This window comes from Genypterus blacodes, unplaced genomic scaffold, assembly GCF_046128005.1.
Source record: "Genypterus blacodes isolate CSIRO-AG114 ecotype Tasmania unplaced genomic scaffold, CSIRO-AGI_Gbla_v1 ptg000015l_1, whole genome shotgun sequence".
In the NCBI taxonomy this organism is placed as follows: Eukaryota; Metazoa; Chordata; class Actinopteri; order Ophidiiformes; family Ophidiidae; genus Genypterus; species Genypterus blacodes.
Window position 1 is genome coordinate 3,857,501 of NW_027466829.1, and position 2,500 is coordinate 3,860,000.

The window sequence follows — 2,500 nt, forward strand, 5'->3', positions numbered from 1 at the left end:
GTCGCCCCCTAAAGGTCGTTGATTATTCAGGCCGTTTGTCATTCTAGTTTGTATTGACCTTTGACCTGCTGAAATAGAACCAGCACAGGGACCCATAAGGGGCATATTCAAGTGCCAGATGTCTCCAATGATGCCCCAATGTATAATAAACAAAGAAAAACAGGTCAGAGATGAAGTTTGGACATAATGTTCCATAAAACAGCCGGACGAGCTGTAAACGTCCACACAGCGTTTATTTACCATATAAAGCTGCGACTGATCAGCTGCAGTTTGCGTCCGTGCGGAGGACAGAAATAGATCACCTGAGCAGCCGAGCTTATGACACCCCGAGGTGCTGTCACGGTGAAGAGTTTGGAGGTGAGTGATATTTAGCAGGAGGCCTCTTCGTCTCCCGCTGGCTCTCTGTCCCGGCTCCTTTATGACCGACTCATTACAGCGCCATCAATGTTTAATGAGAAAACGCTCCAGAATCGCACACGCGCTACAAACCAGGCGCACATGTGATGGAGACACAACGGGGGTGGGGAGGGGGAGGGGGAGGGGGGGACGGGGTGCTTTTCTTATGATGGAAAACTTTACATCTCGGAAGTAGAACAACAAGGCAAAGAATTAATTATTACCACAAGCCACTGAGGAGGAAGAGGAAGAGGAGGAGGAGGAAGGTCCCCTGTGTGATGGTCCCTCCTTAATTAGTCAGATCTTTATTTAAACGCTTCACTCTCTCCCCTGCTGCAGCTCTGTGGTCCTTACATCTCTCTGTCTCCTCCCAGCAAACATCTTCCCCTCTCTCACACACTCTCTGTACTGCACTGCACTCTCACAAGTACAATCAGCTGTTCTGTTGCACTCTGAAGAACATAAAGTCTGCAGGCACGTATGGGTTTGTTTGTGAGCCGGGCTGTGACCCCTGAGGGACGCCTGCAGACAGCAGGGCCGCTGGGCTGGAATGAGTGAAAACAAACAAGGAGGTCTGAGAGCTTCTCACTCGGCCTTCTTCTGAGAGAGAGAGAGAGAGAGAGAGAGAGAGAGAGAGAGAGAGAGAGAGAGAGAGAGAGAGAGAGACTTTCTTATCTCGTAGAACGTGACACCATCCTGTTGTCAACAACCTGCTGCCACCTCTACTCACCACTCGCACACACACACACACACACACACACACACACACACACACACACACACACACTCACAGTCCAGCTGATTGTTTCTGTGTGGCATCTCTTCTTTCTCTTGTGAATGGTGGCTTGTGTTGATTTGTGCAGCAATGCATAGCTGAGTGGTGAGTCAGAGTGATGGCCCCGCCCTCTCTCCCTCTCTCTCCCTCTCTCTCTCTCTCTCCCCTTCCTCTCTCCCTCCCTGCCTCTCCTGCAGTGTGTCAGCTAACTCACTCCCCCTGCTGGTGAGACATTTACAAGCTCAACAGTAAAGCTCGTGTCACTGAACACACATGCTGCACCATGGAGTGTGTTTAGAAAATGTCAGAAATGTCATTAAACACTTCTGGATGTTCCTGATTGATGTCGTCTCACAGTTTGACATGTTGGGAGTGAAATCAGCTGCGTTGGTCTCTGAGGGAGCTCTTGCATGTTTCCATCCTGACAGTCAGTCGTTCTCCTGAGAGGCTCATTAGTTATTTTTGCATTGTGAAAGTAAAAATAAGATGTGTGTGAAATGAAGCTTCAGCCTGTGGTTCAGCTTCACTCACAAGATGGTGCTGTTGATTCAAAGGAGATCAGTCAGTGTCTCAGCATGACTGAACTCAGGAGATAAGATAAATGTGTAAATGTGTGTCCCTCGTCTCTTCGCCTGTCGCTCTCTCCCGTCTAATCATGTCCCCTGTTGTCCCCCTTTGTCCCCCTGTTGTCCCTCCTGCAGATGACCTTTGCGATCTGAAAGCCGAGAGCAGCCCAGCGACCGACAACGAGATAACAGCGAAGGAGAGAGGAGTCCTGGAGAACAACGAGAAGGAGGAGATGGACCAGGAGAGATCTCGCGAGGAGGGGGAGGAGGAAGAGGAGGGAGGACAGAAGCTGAAGGAGGAACAAGGAGAAGATGAGGAAGCGGAGGAGAAGAGGAGGAAGGAGAATCTGGACCTGGAGGCGACAGAGGAGGAGCAGGAGCTGGAGGAGCTCCGGGCCCAAGTGCTGCAACTGCTGCTGGAGCTGGACGACGCCAGAGAGACGTCCAACAAACACCAGGAGACCTTCCACGAGCTGCAAGGTGTGTGTGTATGTGTGTGTGTGTGTGTGTGTGTGTGTGTGTGTGTGTGTGTGTGTGTGTGTGTGAGAGAGAGGCGCAGCAGTGGCAAAGGCTCCATCACCGCGGACTCTGTGCTTTGAGGTGGTAATGGGGGTGAGAGGAGGTGGAGGAGGAGCTGATCTGAGGCGGCAGACAGGCAGGCGGGGGAGCGAGGAACAGGCGGGGCACAGGTGACAGAGAGCTTTGCAGGTGATAAGTAGAATCTGAAACTGAATTGTCTCGGCTGAATTGGGAGCCGGTGGAG

General features: G+C 51.5%; 1 protein-coding gene across 9 annotated transcripts in view; it reads left to right on the forward strand.

Annotated features, from left to right (window-relative positions):
* LOC142989868 (uncharacterized) overlaps positions 1-2,500 on the forward strand; it is a 16,484-nt gene that overhangs the window by 5,440 nt on the left and 8,544 nt on the right. For all 9 annotated transcript variants that reach the window (XR_012960718.1, XM_076139598.1, XM_076139625.1 and 6 more), the window contains one exon: positions 1,873-2,217. Coding sequence is in view for 8 of the 9 variants with exons in the window: in XM_076139598.1 (XP_075995713.1) it covers positions 1,873-2,217 (345 nt within the window). In the remaining variant the exon portion in view is untranslated. The remainder of the gene's footprint in view (positions 1-1,872; positions 2,218-2,500) is intronic.